The sequence below is a fragment of the Sander vitreus genome, chromosome 13 (genome assembly GCF_031162955.1).
Source record: "Sander vitreus isolate 19-12246 chromosome 13, sanVit1, whole genome shotgun sequence".
Taxonomy (NCBI): domain Eukaryota; kingdom Metazoa; phylum Chordata; class Actinopteri; order Perciformes; family Percidae; genus Sander; species Sander vitreus.
The window spans coordinates 21,405,072-21,423,912 of NC_135867.1; the positions used below are offsets into that span (position 1 = coordinate 21,405,072).

General features: G+C 40.7%; 2 protein-coding genes across 3 annotated transcripts; one reads left to right on the plus strand and one right to left on the minus strand.

The window, feature by feature from the left end:
* Positions 1–910: 910 nt before the first annotated feature.
* tmlhe (trimethyllysine hydroxylase, epsilon) lies at positions 911–9,610 on the plus strand. 2 transcript variants are annotated; one of them, XM_078266451.1, is made up of 7 exons: positions 911–1,369; positions 1,445–1,621; positions 5,632–5,911; positions 6,067–6,186; positions 7,006–7,242; positions 8,111–8,249; positions 8,448–9,610. In XM_078266451.1, exons 1-7 carry the CDS (start codon positions 1,213–1,215, stop codon positions 8,577–8,579), a joined length of 1,242 nt encoding a protein of 413 aa, XP_078122577.1. In that variant the 5' UTR covers positions 911–1,212; the 3' UTR covers positions 8,580–9,610. The 2 variants fall into 2 exon arrangements, with proteins under 2 accessions (XP_078122577.1, XP_078122578.1); XM_078266452.1 differs by lacking the exon at positions 7,006–7,242.
* Positions 9,611–9,911: 301 nt separating this feature from the next.
* Positions 9,912–14,373, minus strand: LOC144527379 (V-set and immunoglobulin domain-containing protein 1-like). The gene is made up of 7 exons (XM_078265343.1): positions 14,331–14,373; positions 14,043–14,203; positions 13,125–13,332; positions 10,591–10,746; positions 10,322–10,438; positions 10,095–10,239; positions 9,912–10,008 (listed from the first exon to the last, which is right to left on the minus strand). Exons 1-7 carry the CDS (start codon positions 14,371–14,373, stop codon positions 9,912–9,914), a joined length of 927 nt encoding a protein of 308 aa, XP_078121469.1.
* Between the last annotated feature and the right edge of the window lie 4,468 nt (positions 14,374–18,841).

Below are 18,841 nucleotides of genomic sequence, written 5' to 3' on the forward strand. Positions count from 1 at the left end.
ATAATAAATTATCTATTTGGGTCTAGCACCGATTGTGCAATCAATTCTTAAGGTCAATAAAAGTCTTTTTGTGGCAAGTGACCCAGGTAAGTGTGGCAAGTGACTTCAAATTTATCATGTTTATGCATAGGTTAACTTACTGAATGGACATGAATGTGTTAATTATTTGCCTAGTGTTGAGCTCATTTGCATATTTAAAATAGATTTTTCCAAGAAACTTGTAAAACAAAAATGTTACTTTTCATGTATACTTTCACTGTGTGAGGTTTGACTGTGATAGGAGTAAAGGAAAAAATAAGGTGGGTATTAGGGTGTACTTTGGGCATATTCGATTAGTATATTGCTCATTTGCATATTCAAATTCATTTTCAAAGAAACTTCTAATGCAAAATGTTTTACTTTTCATGTAGACTTTCATTGTGTAAAGTTTTATTGTGGTAGGAGTAAAGGAAAAACTAAGCCTATGCGGGTATATTTTGGGTAGCCTATATTCGATTAGTGTATAGCTCATTTGCATATTCAAATTCATTTTTAAAGAAACTTGTAATACAAAAATGTGTACTTTTCATGGATACTTCCATTGTATGAAGTTTTATTTTGATAGGAGTAAAGGAAAAAAATAGCCCCATTGGGGTGTATTGTTGTCCTTACTGGCACACATCTCGGATTGATGAGAATTAAACATATTTCCTCAACTAGGATTTCTTAGGACTTTTAGTAAGTTGTTCTGGACAGCTCATAGAAATTATCTAAGCTGAATAAACATCTTTTACAATTAGTTCTATTTTTGGCTCCAAAATTAGTTACTTTGCCTGGACTACAAGGTGAGTCAACGCTTCTCTGAAACACACACGCGCGCGCGCGCGCGCACACACACACACACACACACACACACACACACACACACACACACACACACACACATCCGGGGTTTGGGATCAATGGAACCACGCATGTGCTCCACCACCGGTCTCTAGTTAATAACTCTGGTTAAGCTTTGCGACATTTTCAAATCACAAGATAACCCTTGCCGTGTTTAATAATTCATCTCGGCATATTGAGACATGTTGTGGGATTAAAGATTTAAAGAAGCGAAACGCTAAATAGGCGTGTCAATTCAGCGACTGCACGCTGGCTTCTCGGGAAAGAAGGCGGTTGTTGTCTTAAATTTGGGGGTTTATTTTGTTCTGTTCAGCACACCTTGTGTTTACGATGTTGGCCATGTTAAATAGGATATTGCGACCCGCGTTAAAACAGGCTCAGCTGTCGCCTGGAGTCAGAAACACACAGCTATCATGGAGACACAAGACGCAGATCCGCGCGTGTGCTGCGAGTTCAGCAACTTTTCAGCCACTTGAAGACTGTCTCGGTGAGTGAAATTACATTATAACACACGTTTGTGAGGCAAAGCTCACTGTTAACTTCATGCATATGTAATCGCCAGTGCTCAACTATGGAGGGACGGCGATGCATTTGAACTACGTGTGGCTGAGGGATCACTGCCGCTCTGCTGCTTCATACAACTCCAGCACCAACCAGAGAAACCTGGACACTGGGAGTATAGACCTCACCATCCGTCCCGACGATGCAACTGTACAAAATGGCCATCTCATCCTTACATGTAAATCCATTTTAAGTTGTTCTACCAAACTGAAACTGAACATCTGAAAATAAAAGGCTGGTTAGGCAAAACATTCCCAAAGTGTTTTAAAGTTATATTAAACCGTTTGCATCCCAGAAAAGATCATCCAAAAGAAATGCATTGTAATGACACTGTAATAAAAGTCATGACATGAGGCTGGATTGCCAAATGGGCACAGGTCCCAAACCCCCAGGGGCCCCAGAGACCCTATAGGTTCATAACTTGGTAGCAATTTGATTGATTGGATATGAATCAAATTGCTACCAAGTTATAAGTGGCTTTGTGTTAAAAGCTGCATTACAGACTTTATATTTAAGTGTATTTTGTGCTCATCTGGTGCATGTTGTTAAATACATTGTGTTAATCAAACTGCCGCAAACTAATATAGATATAGAAAACCTGGGGCAAGGTAGCACTCCAGTGTGTAGCAGTACTGGTTGGTTTGTGAGTCTCTCAACACTAAGTCTCGCATTGCCAGACCTTCCTCCACAGCGCTGCGGAGGGTCTGGCTAGTCCACACAGCATTACAGGATGGGAGAAAAACATGCTCTGGTTTATTGGCATTTCTTTAAACCAGTCACAATCGTCTTGGGCGGCGCTAAGCTCCGCACAGAGCCACCGTGCCGCTGCAAAATAGCCTCGGGAAGCGAGAGAAAACTCAGACTGGACAGATAGTCTAGCTAGCTGTCTGGGTTTACCCTGCAGAGATCTGAGGAGCAGTTAACCATAGTCCTCAGAAATCCACCGGAGTTTAAAATACCAACACAAAGAAAGCGTCAGGTAACAGACATTGGCTGAAAAGACATGCATCCGGCGGAATTTCCGGCGGCACCGGAGCAATTCCGGAAGTGGAACGTCGTGGATGTAGACTGCTGTGTGTATTTGGCGAACATTTTAACAATTAATCTGACCATGCATTTAGAACACTTAATCCAAAAACATTGTTCTGCATGGTACTGTATGCGTAACATGTTATGCTCCATTGTACCTCTGACAGCAGGTACATGACAGAAAGTTCGGCACCAAGAAACTACAGCATATGAAATAAGGCATCTACAACATGTAACCTGAGCTCAGATTCAATCATTTACTTTAAGTGAACCAATAATGGAATTGTCTCTATGCATATTCACCAAAGGTGGACTTTTCCCTCAGCGATGGCAGTGTTTTATTGGGTTAATATTCACACTGTTTTCAGTTTAACTTGGTGTGGTCAGGCATTGTGTACTGTACCATTTAAAAAAAGATATATCCACACAAAGCTACCGTAGTTGGACACAATGAAAAATAAATGTAAATGTCATGGTTTCAAACTCAAATTGTTACTTGTGCTATTGTGTCCAGTAAAGCTGTTGATTACATTTTATTTTAAAAAGCTGTAACATCACACAGCAGAATATAAATATGACAGCTACACTGTTGAGAAACTCACAAACCAACCAGTACTGCTACACAGTGGGGTGCTACCTTGCCCCAGGTTTTCTGTGTCTATATTAGTTTGCGGCAGTTTGATTAACATAATGTATTTAACAACATGCACCAGATGAGCACAAAATACACTTAAATATAAAGTCTGTAATGCAGCTTTTGACACAAAGCCACACGTTTATGCAATATCCAATGAATCAAATTGCTTGCAAATTGCAAGTTATGGATCTAGGGTCTCTTTCTAGCACCTTGTACTCCACCTAATCACCCACATTGGTGGGGCTCCAAGCCATTACGCACCGAGCTGTTCCCGTGAGAGAGGCCAGCAGGCAGAGTTAAACAACTTTAACCAAGAAACAGTCAGTTTTTACACAAACTCCTGGGCAGTTCAGTGCTTATGATTCGTTTTAGTGTTATAATGTTTTAGTCTTGTAAAACACCTCAAAACGAAAAGACAAGTCTGATTGCTGGGTACATGATTGGCCTAGCAGGGTTTGTTGTTGTTTTATTTCTCCAAAAGTTGAATCTGTCTCAAAGGCCGCTGCGTTTTTTCCGGCTCCCCCCTGCAGCCCCCACCGCTGCAGCCTAAACACACTATCCCCAGTCAAATTGAATGGGAAGAGTTGCGCATTCGCTGTACCTCCTGATGACTACCTGAGTGTATGTGAACGCAGCCTTATTCTGTCTCAAGTGCACAACCCTGCACACAAAGTGGAAAAAGACCAAGAGGGATTTAGTTGCCAAGTTTTGGGGTAAGAGGACTTACAGTCCTGCAGCAGCCTAGTGTGGAAAAGGAAACAGTGTTCTTGCTAGTGAAATCTGCTGGCTTCATGTCAGCCCAGTTTGGGTCCCGTCTGACATGAGCAGGAAGATAATTATAGTACAGTTTTTAAAATGGGGAGCACAATATGGACAGGGAGATACCATTACTATACGCTTTTAATACCATAGCAGCCAGCGGAGTCTGGCAGCTTGGAGATGCTCATGCCTTATTGCTGTGGGTTGTCCTAAAGACTGATGCCTCCTTGTGGGCTGCATGCAGTGTTTTTTTTTAAACTTATGCATAAGAGTGGCAGTTAATCTTACATAAATCTACATCCATTACGTTCCACTTCCGGGATTGCTCAGTACTTTAGTTCGGATATCCGTTACCTTGGGCTTCCTTTGTGTTGGCATTTTAAAATCCGATGGCTGTATGAGGACTATGGTTTACCTTTTCTCAGATCTCTGCAGGGTAAATCCAGACAGCTAGCTAGACTATCTGTCCACTCTGAGTTTTCTGTTGCACGACTAAAACAACCTTATATATGTTCCACCAAAACAAGTTCCTTCCCGAGGCTATATTGCAGAGACGCCGTTGCTCCGTCGGGCGCTTATCGCCACCCAAGATGATTGTAATTGGAAAGAAATGCCAATAAACCAGAGCACATTTTTTCTCCCATCCCAGAATGATGTGTGGACTCACCAGACCCTCCTCCACAGCGCTGTGGAGGAATGTCTGGCAATGGGAGGCTCATCTTACAAAAAGTGACAAATAGGGACCTGTCAGCCCTAAGACAGTTAGTGATGCACATAGGCTACTCATGTGGGCATACTGGCATATAGACAGTGTACGTAGTGGTGCATATTCAAGGCCAGCTGAGTCTGAGTGTGCACATCCTATCCATGAACATCGGCCCTCACACACTTTCTCTGCTAAATGGTGTAAGGGCCCTCATGGATCCTCATGTTTAGGGCTGGGTATCGCTAAAATATGTCAATACCGATACTGGTGCCAATACCCTGATTTTGATACCGGTTTCTGAATGATACTTTTTTCCAATACCAATTTCATCAAAATCCATTTGAACAAAAAGAAATTACGACAAAACACATTGCGGTACAATTTAGAATTTAATATTAAAATACAAAGCACACACACGTGCCCCATCTCTGTGCTTAACGTAGTATTTTTCCTGCATGCCTAGTTAGAAAGCCAATAAAAAGCATTATTAGATATTGGTAAAACCATGCTGCATGCTTATTGGCTCACTGATGCTATTGAGATTTACTCCTTAGGTATTGAATGACGGGGCATTTTTCGATACTATGGAGGCAATATGGACGGTGCCTAAAAGTATCGTATTTCTGTACGCAGCCCTACTTATGTTGCACTCAGATCAGATCTACTCATTTGCTGTATGCTTACAGTACATATAGTGTAGATGGCAAGCTTTTATTACCTGTTCTGTTCCTATATAACCTGATGTTCTGCAGTACAGAGGTCATTCTGAGTTTTTTCCACACACTTGACACAAGGCCTATGGGCATTAAGATAAGAAATTACATTTAAGATGAGTAAAAATGCTTGTGCTACTCATGCTAGATGCCCTCCTCATTTCAAGTTATTGTGTACTTTAGTGCATTTTACAAAACAAACAGTTCAGTCCTATCTTTCCAAATATGCTTTAACCTTTAATAAATCATACATTAAGATTAGTCAAAATCAGGTCATGCATAGTATTTGATGCAATTTCTATTGATTGTACATAATACCAATATTTTCTCTTTCTGTATCCCAGGGCCTGGAGGCCATGTGTCAAATTACAGCCTTAGCTGGCTAGCTGAGAACAGCTATGAAGGAAAGAAGCGGAGCAACATCCAGCCACGCATCCTTTGGAATTCACACATCTATGAAGAGGCAAACATACCCTCTGCCAAATGGGACACGTTTATGAGCTGCGATGACGAAGTAAAGAAGTTTCTTCAGAACTATCTTCTGTATGGGATCGCTTTCGTAGATGATGTCCCAGCTACAGTCGAGGCCACAGAGGCGGTGACCCAGAGAGTCAGCCTCATCAGGTATTCAGTGCTTCTTTTTGGCTTCTTGCTACTGTAACATTCTCATGCAACTATACTGAATTAGCAATTTGCATTCAATGGTGATAGCGCACAAGATGTTCGGCTTTGTCCACTTATTCCTAATCCGCTTGTGTTTTTTGTTATTGATCCACAAGGGAGACTACATATGGAAGAATGTGGTGTTTTACTTCCGATTTTTCCAGAGGAGACACTGCCTACAGCCAGCAGGCCCTGGACCGTCACACTGACACCTCCTACTTTCAGGAACCATGTGGGTAGGTGCAGCAGAGATGAACTGATATGGAATCTAAAAAACAGCCCAAATACATTTTTAAGGATTTTTTGTTTGTGAAGCATTAAAACAGACCACAGATCTTAAAGCAACACTAGAGAACTTTTCCTGCTTCGGTCTCTGCTTTAATGTCAACAGTTTATAGTATACTGAGCAGTTTTAATTTACAACGTATCTCAAAGGGTAACTTCGTTTTTTTTTTTTAACCTGGACCCTATTTTCTTATGTTTTTGTGTCTAAGTGACTGATGGGAGCAACAATCTTTGAAACTGGTCCAGTGTTAAGCAAGACCGCTGCATTTGGCAAGTTATTGGGCAATTGCGCACCTTCAATTTACATCCGAAAAAGTGCTTGTTTTACCACTGACATGCTCAGGTCATTATTCTGTGTTATGAAAAGGATCCCTACAGATCCAGAGATAGACCTTTAGCGATTTCTGAAGTGTTTCTGGTTAAACATAAAGGATCCTACTTTTTAACAAAAAGGTCTGTCTCTGTAGGGATTCTTTCCATAATGTTGTCAGACACTTATAATAGACAATTAATATGAGCCAGTAGTGGCAGTGGCAAGAACAGCAACTGTCCTTTTATTGGACAAAATTGACGATGCACATTTGTCCTATACGATTACATTGCAGCCTGGTTTGCGGCTCTCGCTCAATACTGGACCAGTTTCAAAGATTTTTGTTCACATTAGTCACTTAAACACCAATGCATGGGAAAAGAGGGTCCAGGTTAAAGCGAAATTAGCCTTTAAACAAAGGTTGCATTTTCTAACTCGATACCGCTGATTACTGTTGCAGAATCCAGGTATTCCACTGCCTCAAGCATGAGGGAACTGGGGGAAGGACACTACTTGTAGATGGGTTCTACGCTGCTGAAAAAGTACGCCAGCAGTCCCCTGAAAACTTTGAGCTGCTTTCCCATGTGCCCATCAGGCACGAGTACATTGAAAACTCTGACAACCACCGAAACCACATGACAGGCATCGGCCCCGTGCTCAACGTCTATCCTTGGAACAATGAAATGTATCTGATCCGGTATGTCAGCGCATTAGTTTGATGTCATTTTACTCATGTTTGTGCAGTAGTGAATTACCAGACATTAAAATTTTAGGATTTTGATGTAGGGGTAAAGCTTTACACGTCACGCTATTTAGTTATTAATTACTTCCCTTGCGTAAATATAATAACAAGGCAAACTCAGTAGTTACAGGATATATTCTCAGTTACAATGCAGTCTGCATAGAGTGCTGCTCGGGTGTGTAGAGAGTGTCCCTCTGGTGCTCTTCAGTTTGGGGATCCTACTAGTGTAAAAAGGTTGTGCCTCAGTTTCCTTCAACCTATTTATATACGTATTCTGTTTCGAAAGGAATATTCTGTAGTTTTAAAGGTATGATGAAATAACTTAAGTAGAAGGAGTCTTTTGATTTTCTTGACAACCATTCATCCAATCAACTTTACGCTTAACGGGTGTATTGCTGAGGACCCAAGGAAGCACAGTGTTGAGTGAGAGCTCTCGAAATCTATGTGACACCGCTGACACTGCTTCAGCGCCGAACGGCATGCTGGGTACAGCTCACTCTCCGTAGCTCACTACAGTACATTCAAGACGAGATGAGGAAAGAGAGACTACATTGTAGCGAACTCAAACATTACAAGCATCAGCAATGTCACTTTCGGGATGAACGCTTTTGTTCCCGGATTGACTTGTCCCAAATAGCTATCTATTAGCAAATGTGTTATGTCATGGCATGTGGACTGCTCAGAACCCAAGGAAGTGCAGTATCGAGTGTGAAGTTGTTTGGATGAGCCGTTCTAGAGAAAGCTGCAAACAGGAATACCATAGGCCAGGCAAGGTGTCTTAACTTGCAACAAGCAAGATTGTTGTATTATTTCTCTCCAACAGATACAACAACTATGACCGATCAGTGATAAACACAATGCCCCATGACCTTGTTCAGCGATGGTATGAGGCACATCGAGAGTTGACGACAGAACTGAGGCGGCCAGAGAACGAGCTGTGGGTGAAACTGACTCCAGGGAAAGTAAGAAAGTTACACTTCTTAAGGAGGGTGCATTCCGAAATGCCCAAGCCAGAAAACTAATATGTGTAAATGCTTCTCCAAATGTCAATTTCGATGAATTAATTTGCAGCTTTAGGATAATTGTAAAGAAAACAGAAAAGAGAATGTAAATGTAATTCAGTGTAATCTAAGGATTGTATCCTCTCTTTTCTCCATGAGGTGATCTTCATAGACAACTGGCGTGTCATGCATGGGAGGGAGTCTTTCACCGGCCTGAGGCAGCTCTGTGGATGCTATCTGACCAGAGACGACGTCCTCAGCTCTGCACGCTGCTTCGGTCTGCAGGCCTGATCCTGGATATGAACCTCCCCTCACCTCTTGGTCAATGTGAGACTAAAGGTGGTGCAAGTAGACTCCCAAGTTGGCTCCATAATGTTGTCAGGCAGCTCAGTTAAAGGAAACATTGAGGGTCTCTGTGCTGCCTTTACGCTTAGCATTGACAGAGGGGTAGCCAATATATGGTTGTGCCAAAGAAGGAGCTCTTTAATATTTAATGGGGAAATAAAGAAAAGAATGTCCATAATTTGTCTGCAGCTGTTAAGAGTTGGTGACCAAACCAGTGACTTCTGGCCTATACTTTACCCCCTGGAATAAAATGGTTCCTGTTGTCACCACTGCCCTCCCAACCATTTCTAAATGAATAAATAAATCTGTAGAACGATCTGAAGTCTTCATTAATCTATTGTCGATGTATAAAAAGTTGGAAGTTGAGAAGTTATCTTGAAGGAAAAGAACATCTGACCCTACATTCAGAACTTCAATCTTGTTGTCAGGTCACAAAGAGTTGCCGTGCTATAAGGCTGCGCCTGTAGCCACATGGCTATAGCATTATATAATATTTAATGTCATCTGACCCTTTACAACACTAAAGAAAGAAAGCCACTGAAACCCATACAAGACAAATCTGCATTAAGATCTCAGGGACTCTAACCTGGCCGAGTGCTTGAGCTACAGTGTGAGGCTCTAGTGTAAGTTTGCTGCCACCTAGATGAAACTTGATTATCAATTATGGTCACACCCTAGACGATCTACTATCTAATCAGAGTCTCTGAAGTTTATTACATGAAACAGTCATACTTCAGCCACAGCTGCTTGACAGTTTGTATTATTACAGAGCAACTAAAGATAGATCCGTGAGCCCATTGACCCTTCACTTCAGGAGTTAATTCCATTTTTGTATTTGTAATACTTAAGATATCTTATCATTTAAAAGACTACATTTGAATGTTGGACTATCATTTGTTTTTTTAAACATAATAATGTATATATACAGAAAATAAAAATCATTCTGATCATTTGCATGATGCAGATTCTACTCTCAAGTTTCTTTCTTTTTTGCGTCCTATCTCATGCAATTATTTGGTCTAATATTATGTAGCTTGTATTCCCAATGCAAAGGGCTCATCAACAAACAAAAACATTACAAGCATATCTACATTCATTGGTCTACATTTAAGCAAAAGTCAAATAAAAAATGGCACATGATAAAAAAAGCTGTTAAAGATTAAATTGATGGTTCAAATGCGAGCGTGCGCTCCGTCATATTGATTACATTGCTAAAGACTGGACATCCTGTTGTTCAGAAGAGTGCTGTTGCTCCAGTTGTTTTCAACAGGCCTTTTTTCAGGCTTCTGGCTCATCTTCCTCAGCATGGAGGCTGCCAGCTGTGGTTGCCACGGGAACACTCTCCGAGGCTTCCTGGGCCTGAGGAGAGCTCCTCCTAGTGGGCAGAGAGAGAGTTGATGTTACACACTTGAATTAGGAATGGCATGATGAAATGCAACATCAAAAAACCTAAAATCTCACTTCATCACGTGGGCCTCTGATACTTTGACCTCCTTGTACTTGTGTTTCTTCACCGTGCGAGCGATGAACCACACAACCAGGATGATCAGGACACACCCGAGCAATGCGCCGATCACCGCGCCAGCAATCACTCCATCTCCCGCTTCTGTACAAACATCAGTGAATGAAACCCTTTTTTTTGTATTTGTGTTGATGTACATTTTTTGTCAAAAAAAATTAAAACACACCAGGATTTAGCTCTATAGTGCAAGTTGAAAATCCCACTGCATTTGTAGCGTTGCACTGGTACTCCCCAAACTCAAACTGGGATATGTTTTTGAATTGCAGTATTCCAGATGTGGTCACTAAGGAAACAAGTGCACACATGTTAATAAAAAAAATAATGTCCACATGTCAACAAGTATATCATGCACGCACGCACGCACACACACACACACACACACACACACACACACACACACACACACACACACACACACACACACATAGTACTGACCTAGTCCCAGTACAGGCCTCCTTGTCCGAGTCTGATCCAGTCTGGTCCAGATATATGTTGGGTTGGGACTCCCACGCTCACTGTGGCAGGTCAGAGTGACCAAGTGACCTGATTCCACGTCACCGTGGACGGCGCAATAAGGAACAGTGGGCTTCTCTGACAGTGCACAAGGAGGATGCATGAGTTCATCAGGTGACTTTATATTTAATAAATCTACTTTATTTTACATTTTTATGAAGCACATGTTCTATCAGTAGACATTATTGATATTATCATACTATTTCAGCAAGAGCTTCAGACTGAATTGATCCTGAGAGGTTTAGTAATAGAATTTGTGTCACTCTGAGTCTGATATGATTATGTATTATTGGTCAATCAATCACTGCCAGCTTCATCTAACCACTATAATTATACACTATGACAGTGGTGGAAGAACTTCTGAGACCCTTTAGATAAAGAGTAAAAGCACCAGTACGCAACTTGTAAAAAAAAAACTCCAGTACAAGTACATGTCCTGCATTCAAAATCCTACTTAAGAACAAGTAGACAAATATTATGATTAAAATAAACTTCAAGTATAAAAAGTAGAAGAACTACATGTTGTTCTGCAGAGAAATGTCCCCTGTCAGTGATATATTGTTTTAAATGACATTATTAGATTAGTAATAGTGATGCGTTTGGGCAGCATTTTACTATTGTAGCTGCTTGAGGTGGAGCTAGTCTAAATTACTTTATATACAGTCCAGTGGTTTCCAAACTTGTGGTCGGGTCCCGCCAAAGGGTCACAAGATAAATCTGAGGGGTCATGAGATAATTAAAGCTTTGTTCATACTCACGCAAGCCACAGTGGTGCGGGCCTTCTGATTGGTCAAAAACTACATAAATATGGTTGTTAATGCTGCCAGCTGATCTTTATCTTGGTTTGTTTATACAGTATAGTGTGTTTATCACAGCCATCCTTTATGACAGAACACACACGTTGGGCTTTTGTGCTCTGCACCATGCCTGGATGAACCCTTATTTATAATGCTATAATGAATGATACTGTAGGAGCAACATGTTATAATGGTCACATCAAAGAAATGAAAAGATGGCATATATGAATCTGTGTACCTTGTAACAAAGACAATTTACAGATTCAAGTTTGTTAAAATGACAAATCCTTTGCTTATCGTTAATCAAACACGCCGTCACGTGTCTGTCCATTAGTCATCACGAAGCAGGAAGTGTGTTGGGAGTGACCTTACAACTCTCTGCTCCTGAGCTGAGATTCCTTACGGTATATTCCACGGTGCCAGCCTACTAATCATTAGGCTCTTCAGTATATTGATTGGACAGTAAATCACCTTTAAAACGACACTACTTTATTTAGATATCTACTGTGTTCTCACAATAAGGGTCAAGCTTACACACTTAATTGTAATTCATAATAGACTACTCACTCTCTTTAAAATACTGTATTACCATAATTATATGTAACAGCAAGTGATGATGAAAATCTTTGATCCCATGATAATCAACATGAGAACAGCAATACATATTCATACTGCACTTAAGTATGCATCACATTCGGCATGTAGAACCTGTCCTGCAAACATTTCCATAAAGGTTACGAAACACAAGACGTGTGTTTAGCATGCAGCAGATGCTGATATATATATTCTGTATGCAGCACAAGGACGCAGTCACAGTCCTACTCTAATTTCCAACACTGACAATGAGGAGACTGCTGCAGTAACCATGGAAACTGCTGAGGATACTGAGGCCTGCGAGGTTGTCCCTGGTAACTCAGTAAATGAGAGGATTCAAACTGAATGTAATTCCATAATCACACTATTCAGGGCCACTGCTTTAATAGATGTGTTGATGTTACAACACTGATGATAGCTACAGCAATGCCAGCACTAAGACATCTCATTAAAATTAAAAAGTACTCTTACTTTTACCTACTTATGGGATTTTATCTTAAAAAAACATACTCAGGTGAAAGGGAAAGAGTAGCTCCCTCAGACATGAGCCCTTCTTTTACATAAAAAAATATAGAGAAAGACATTCTCAGAAACCAGAAACTTCAGAGCTTTGGCTCTCCCATTTCAGGAAACCACACCCTAATTAGCAGGAGAATAATGGCCGATCACCAGCACAAGGTTCAGATTATATTTTGTTCAGCTCTTGTGCTGCGGACAGGTCCAGGTGTGAACACTGGTATAAAAGCACCATCACAGCACCAATGCGGACACAAACATTATCAGCTACTTCTGCTTGCCTTTATATTGCAAATACACAGCCGATACTGCTAACGGGTGTGGCCCAGTAGCATGAAATCCCCTACACACCCATTGTGCATTCTCACAGCGTTTTTGATTATTTTGCCTGATTAGACCTTTTCTCAGGACTTTATGGATGTGTACAGACCATTATTGTTGTTATATACTTTCTAACTCTTACCCAGTTAGTTATTGGACTACTTTTCCGACCAATGGGGGAATAAACTTCTTTTTTTTTTTACACCCTGTGGAGTTAACAAAACTTACCAAGAACGTTCACAATGATATTGGCCTCAGACTGTCCGTCCACATCAGGAATGTTGTGAATCTGACAAGTGTACACTCCGGCATCTGATGGTTGCATATTGCTTATTACTATTGAGGCGTTTTTGGTCAAGCCGGGAGAAGATGAAGGTTGAAGCCTGCCCTCATAAGATTTTGTAATGACATCCTTTCCTGATTGATAGTAATACACCTGAAAACAGATGGCCCCAGGTTAGACTATTTGACACAATAAAGACACAAAGGTTTCTGTATACTTACTTTATGCTATTTCAGCGTAAAACCTCATTGTTATAAAGCTGGTTTAATCAAGAGGGCCAGATGTTAGGAGGCTAAATAAAGTAACATTGTTATAATTTATAGAATACTCAATGATACTTGAGGTACCATGTGCTCGTCTTTAAAAGTGTTTCTATCAGTTGTATTTTCAAGGCAGTTTGTTAAATTAGCATTGCCAGAAAAGAAATGTATCACTTAACATAAAAAAAATAATATGGAAAAAGTAGAAATACATATGTTTTTGACTTAGTCCCCATTAAATAAAGTAGAAAAACTACTTAGTTTAAAACTCTGAATAATAATAATACTCCTGCGATCATTCGGAATGTTTAAAAAAAAAAACTTTGTTCATCTCACAGGCTTTGTTGTCTCAGTGAGGTGTGTCTCCTGACGGTTGGTCAAGAATACGCGACATACTGAAAAAAGGCGCTAACCTGTACACAAGATGTGTTTTTGGTGAATGTTCAAGCTTTGTAATAAAGTGAATTTGAAATGAAAGCAATTGAAACTTTGAATATCTTCCAAAATGTTGAGTTTTTTCATTAGAGAAGTTAAGACATTAGCCACGTTTTTTAAGCACATTTGGTGCAAAGCTGTGCAATCTGAGCAGCAGTGTGTATCTACCTGCTGTGGTATCATGGAGGCCGATGAAACAAAGTCCCACTGGATGGTAAGGCCGGAGGTGTCTACATTAGTCACGAACATACATTGGAGTAGGACACTTTGACCCAATGTAACATTGACATTTTTCTGCGGAGTTGTGACTGAGATCAGTTCAACACATCCTACAAAACAAAAGAAAACAGGTTTAATCCCAAATCAAACATTACAAAAAGCTCTGTGTAATTCAAACCTACGCACTAAAGTACTTCCCGAAATGCAGAATGTTACAAGAGTAAGAAGAAAAAATACCTATTATGCTCATAAGCACCAACAAGCGCAGCGTGGAGCCCATCTTCACAGAAAGTTGGAGTACACACACAGGTCTTACTTAGAACTGAACTTTCTGCACTCTCCACCGCTGACTCTTGCAAACAGCACCAGAGGGGAGGATAAAAAAAACGTTACCGTGTCATAAGCAAGGTTACAGTATGCTTGGTAATGGACTGGCTGATACTGTGCATGTTGATAACACAATGTTTGCATATCCATGTTTACCAGACTGGGTGTGTACTCTATTGTTTTTTTAAAAAAACAACGTTGATTTAGCCATTAATAATTTTGGGTGGGGGCAGATGAAAACTAAAAAAGAAAAAAACATACGTGTTCATACATATTTAATGTACTGTATATTTAATTGAATTAAAGCAAATCAAGTTAGAGTCAGTGCAGCCTGTTGTCTGTATTGTTGACTTTACAAGGCAGCTTAGGACCACAGTGTGTTGTGACGCTGATAAATGGATAATTCATTTTTCAGTACTTTGGCAGTAGTTTCACTACAGCTCATCACTTCAGCCTCCTTGTCTTGTAAGTCATTCTGGGTCAGGACTTCTGGCGAAGGAGAAGGAATTAATGTAATTTAATCTCCACCTGGCCTTTATCACTTGCCTCAAGGAAGTGTAAGCCAAAGCACTGCAACATGCTGCTTATCATTGGGGAGTTCACTCCCTGGTGCTGCGTACACTTAATAAAAGCAGTTTCACCTTTGTCGGTTTCGCTCACACAGCATAGGGTACAATGCTGACAGAGCGAGACAGTGAATCACACATGATTAATTACCTATATCTATAATTACCAGAAGCTGACATAAGCGATTAAGAATGTGAAAAAATGTTGATCAGGGGGTGACTGGAGGGGTGAGGGAGAGAGGCAGCGGACAACGTGGGAAGTGGATATGGCATGTGGAGCTCATTACCCAAAAGACACTAACGTGATAGGATGGGAAGTGAGACGATCTTGATGTCTCAAGACTTTGTCTGAAGAAAAGAACATGTGTTGGCAGCTGTGTGTTTGGGCAGAAGTGTACGACGCAACAACAAGGGGCAGTCTTTAAATAAATGAAATCAACAGCATGACTCATAGGCAACTGATCAGGATCCAAGACGAAGAAACACTGATGAAGAATCAAGTTGCCAGCATGAGTAAATAAGTGATGAGAGGGGATTAATCAATGTTGCATTGCATATCAGGTCCAGTCCACACTTCTGATCATGGCATCTATCTAAATTTATTTATTTTCATATTACAAAATATTATTACTTAACATATTGAAAACATCAGATTTTTTAAAACATCAGTTTTTCAGCGTACCTTTTTTGTGTGCATGGTTTGGGTTCCTATTGATGTGCTATTTTTAACTCATTTGTGGTGTATACTTTTCTTGAACATCAAATTATACAATTTTACCAAAATAGAAAACTATCGTCTCAAAATAACACTTTTGCAAGTAATTTGTCATAAATCAAAGTTTTGGATAAATTGTAAATTTGACATGCTGGTGGCACCAGAGGAAAAGTGGGACTAATCAAAATCATTAAAGGTGCTGTAGGTAGGATTGGGAAGATCCAGGACTTAGCCAAAAAATGTGAACATCGACAACTTCTCAGTCCCTCCCTCCTTTCTGATAAAGCCCAAAACGGTCTCCTAAGCCCCTCCCCCCACAAGGGAGAATGAATGCGTGTGTAAAGTATTTAAAGCTTTCCGTGTGTCATTTTATGCCCCGTTGTCATTCACAACTCGCAACATCTGAACACTTTCAGGACCCCTTGAGGTCACTTTTACGCAGGAAACTATGACGCTTCACTATGACGCTTCATGGTTCAGGTTTGGGATGAATTAAGAACGATTGTTAGCTTAAGTTACATAATCAACATAAATAACCAAAATCAACGATTAACATTTGTATTCATTTATTTTTGTAACATCGTTATTTAGAACACAGATGAAGATACCTACTGTAACAGTAATGAACAATCCAAGTACGAGTTCTTTCTAAAATAAAATAATATTTTGTTCGTTTCAAAAGGCACTGCACAGTGGCGACTAGCAGAGGAGGCTGTCTGTCTCGTCTTTTGTTTGTTTGATTAGTTGTTTGTTGCGATTATTTTCGGTACGAATCATCATTAGATGCATTGTCTTATAGACCGTTACTATGAGCCACTATGTGAGTCGCGTATGGGAGCTGGTTTTAATATTCGGGTCTATACTGTTTGTTATCAGCGTGGCAAGTGAGCCGGCCAGTAATGCGGAGTCGCATGTACGCTACAACAGAGACTTTCTCCTACAACTGAGCGCCTACGCAGGCGATTGGAAGCATACCGAAGCAAACATACCCACGGAGATAAAAAGAACTTTTAATGACAAGGAACACAAGAGAAAACGAGGGAAGGGGGAGGAGTGCGCCAAAGACTCAGGAATAGGAAAACAAAGGTTCCACTTCCAACTATCATTCTCTCAAACGTCCAATCGATAAAAAAAAAGCAGACGAGTTGCGAGCAAACACTCGTTACCTGCATGAATACAGGGAAGCCTGTCTCTTAGCCTTCTCTGAGACTTGGCTTAATGAGACCGTGCCAGATTCTGAAGTTTGACCTGACGGATTTAGTATCGTACGCTTGGATCGATGCAGCAAGGCTACAGGCAAGGAACGCGGAGGGGGCGTGTGCGTCATGATAAATGACAGATGGTGCAAAACAACTGTGATATTGAACTTTTATCAGTTTCTATGCGACCCTCCTATCTTCCCCGTGAATTTCCACAAATATTTGTGACTGTTGTCTATGTACATCCAAGAGCAGACATAAATAAGGCAGCAGACATTATTTTTAATACCACCCAAGAATTGGATGAAATCTCACCAGATGCGCCAAAGTTTATAATGGGGGACTTTAATAACTGCACCCTCAAAAAAACTCTGTCTACCTACTCGCAGTATATCACCTGTCCAACATGAAAAAATAAAATAATTGACTTAGTTTAGAGCATCCCGTGCTCTGGCCAACAACTTGAATTGAAATGAACATTTTACCCGCTTTGAAATAAATGACAGTGACACTGCCTCTGCTTGGCAACAGATTGAAATAGACGATGCTGGGATGGAGAGCACTTTGATTATTACGGAGGAGATGGTCCAACGAGTGTTTGAGAAGACTAATGTGCGGAAGAGTCTGTGGCCGGATAACATTGGAGGCAGAGTGCTGAAGCACTGTGCGGTCCAATTAAGTGGAATTTTCTGTTCCCTCTTCCAGCGCTCAATGGACACTCAGGTGGTTCCACTGCTTTGGAAAACAGCAGTCGTGACCCCCCTTCCCAAAGTCTCCCATCCATCCTCATCCAAGGATTATAGGCCCATCGCTCTCATCTCTCTTTTAGTGAAATCACTTGAGCGGATCATTAAAACACACATCATTAACTCCTGTAGACACGCCCTTGACCCTTTACAATTTGCCTATAGATTTGGGAGGGGGACGGACGATGCCATTGCAGTGCTTTTAAAATATCTGTATACCCACCTGGAGGTTGTAAAACGCGTGCTCGCGTTTTATTTGCAGACTTTTCATCAGCATTCAATACAATCCACCCACACATTTTAGCAAACAGACAGAGACAATTTCCAGCTAAACCCAACATTAATTAAATGTTTTTTGGATTTCCTGAGTGGGCGGCCACAAAGAGTAAGGGTGGGAAACACATTATCTGGGGTGCGCTTTATCTCAATTGGGACACCACAAGGTAGTGTCTTGTCACCACTGCTCTATATATTGTACACTGACTGTTGTCGTAGTAGCTACCCAGGATGTCATATAATTACATTTGCAGATGATACTGCTGTGATTAGTTTACTGGAGCGAGATAAAACTGAACGTGGTCCAGTGTTGCAGGAATTTGCTGACTGGTGTGAAGCCTCCCTGTTGCAGTTGAATACGTCCAAGACAAAATAATTGGTCTTTGATTTTAGACGTGGGGCTCCCTCACCCACTCCGACTCTGATAAGAGGAGAGGAGATAGAGATGGTGACGGAGTGTAAATATCTCAGTCTCATCATTGATCATGAATTATCCTGGGATCAGTGTGCTGATGTCGTTTTTAAAAAGGGTCAGCAGCTTGTATTTTTATTATTTTAATGTCGACAACACAATTTCGACTCTTTTTTTTAAACAAGTCCATTATCGAGAGTATTCTCTCCTACTGTATTGTATGCTGGTATGGACATTCAAAAATCCCCCATAGGAACAAATTGGGGAAGATTGTTAAAACCTGTGGAAAAATCATTGGTAGGCAACAGGTAGACCTGCACCAACTATATCTGACCAGATTTGCACAGAAGGCAGATAAGGTTTGTCTGGATACAACCCATCCACTTTCAGTGGAGTTCAAGCCGCTCCCTTCCGGTCGTAGATATAGATACCCCAATGTCAGAACCAACCGAGCAAAAAACACATTCATTCCTATGGCAATAACCCAATTAAATAAGGTGTAGGGAG